Genomic DNA, 1,750 nt, shown 5'->3' on the forward strand with positions numbered 1-1,750 from the left:
AAAAAAAAAAAAAAAAAAAAAATCATGTGACAGCTACAGAGGTTATCCATTAGAAAAACAAAATAAAGCAGAATTTAAAAAAAACCAACAAAAACCAAACAACCTCTTCAAAGCTTATTTCAGCTTTAGATTGTTTACTTGTAGTAAAAAGGAACCCTACAAACCCTTTTTCATGGGAGCAGCACTTCATCATGTGAGCAGCCAGATTGAAGCAGGGAGGGGTGGCTCAAGTGAGCAAGGATGCTCATGTGCAAAAGGGCTGGCAACCACAGACTGCGCTTTCCAAATATCCTACCTTTCGAAACACAAAGGATTCTTCATTGTAAACAGGGTTCAGACCATTGTTCATCACCATGCGCGTCCGAAATTCTTTACGTATCGTGTCCGTGGGTAAACCATACATATCCACTTCTACATACGTACCAATTTTTTTGTCTGATAAGAACTGACCAGATATTACCTGCAACATAACAGCAGCGCAGTAAGGAAAAGCAGGACAGAGAAGGAATATCAAGTACACAGCGTTTTATGGATAGTGGCAATTATTTATCATTTTTTATTGACGCAAGTCTGAAAAGTGCTTTATACAGAACAGACGTATTTTAGCACATGAAAATGATAGATTTAGTACTAAAATGGTGCTTCTTTAGAAAAGCTTTTGTGATTAGACCTTAAATATATCCTTAATTTGAAAAACTGTGCTCACTGTGCAATGGTATTAATGGTTATAAGTCAGTTGGCCCAAGTAGCCAATGTCTCCTCACAGATGCCTTCACTATACTACCAAAACCCACTGAATGGAACAACCAGGCTGGGCTCTGCTGTTCCGCAGTCACAAACCTCCTGTTCAGAAGCACTGGTACCTACTGTATATCTTGACTATGAAGAGGTGAAAGGAAGTTAGTGCTTTCACGTAGGTAAAGGTTTTAAACTAATCACATGTCCGTCTAACTCTGTATTATGTGTCTGGGAAATGTAGGATGCTTAAAAAGCAGACAACCCCCCCTACAACACTCCTCTACTGCTACATATACAAAGATTTATTTTCTACTCCAAGTCAAGATTAATCTAACCCCAGCAGCTGATTACTCCTCGAAAATCTTTTATTCCATCAAGATAATCTACTACTAAAAAAATACAGCTGATGTTTTCATTACTATGATCAAGGAGGGAAGAAAAAACCCCAGAACACAATTTCGCAGACCTAAGCTGGTTTTGTGTCCTTTTCATGATCTGATGTTCTTCCAGGAAACACTCTGGCTATCAAATCTGAGAAGTTATGTGGCTGAGGGGTACCATGACTGGCTTCCATCCACTCAACTCTTTCATAGCACAATTTATATGGAGTTTCATACTAGTTTTAATCACACGAGAAGACCAAGCGGCAAAATACGTCATCTAAAACTACCTCCAGCGATACTTAGCACTTGTGTTCTCACCAGTTCCTTCTCGGAGGGATTGTACTGTCATTAACATTACAGAAAAACAACAGTAACGAAAAGTTTTTGTTCTTCTGGAGGTGCAAATGAAAGTTAGTTAAATTCATTTGTGAGGGCTGACATAATTCAAAAGGAGAGCGGGAGGGGTTAAAATTCAGTGATAATGTATAATAACAAACCATTTCTAATTCCATCATGTTCCACAAAGATCAAATAAACACGGAAGTCTTAGCTAGCAAAAAAATAAAACAAACCAACAAAAAACCCAAACCAAACACCACCCCACCAAAACACCACACCACAGCAAAAAA

The 1,750-nt window shown here is 38.3% G+C and overlaps 1 protein-coding gene across 4 annotated transcripts in view; it reads right to left on the reverse strand.

Moving 5' to 3' along the window:
* The window catches only part of PLCB4 (phospholipase C, beta 4), an 88,008-nt gene that overhangs the window by 38,964 nt on the left and 47,294 nt on the right, over nucleotides 1–1,750 (reverse strand). For all 4 annotated transcript variants that reach the window (XM_010143583.1, XM_010143582.1, XM_010143585.1 and 1 more), the window contains one exon: nucleotides 296–460. In XM_010143583.1, the coding sequence (XP_010141885.1) occupies nucleotides 296–460 (165 nt within the window). The remainder of the gene's footprint in view (nucleotides 1–295; nucleotides 461–1,750) is intronic.

The sequence above is a fragment of the Buceros rhinoceros genome, unplaced genomic scaffold (assembly GCF_000710305.1).
Source record: "Buceros rhinoceros silvestris isolate BGI_N320 unplaced genomic scaffold, ASM71030v1 scaffold2619, whole genome shotgun sequence".
Classification (NCBI taxonomy): domain Eukaryota; kingdom Metazoa; phylum Chordata; class Aves; order Bucerotiformes; family Bucerotidae; genus Buceros; species Buceros rhinoceros.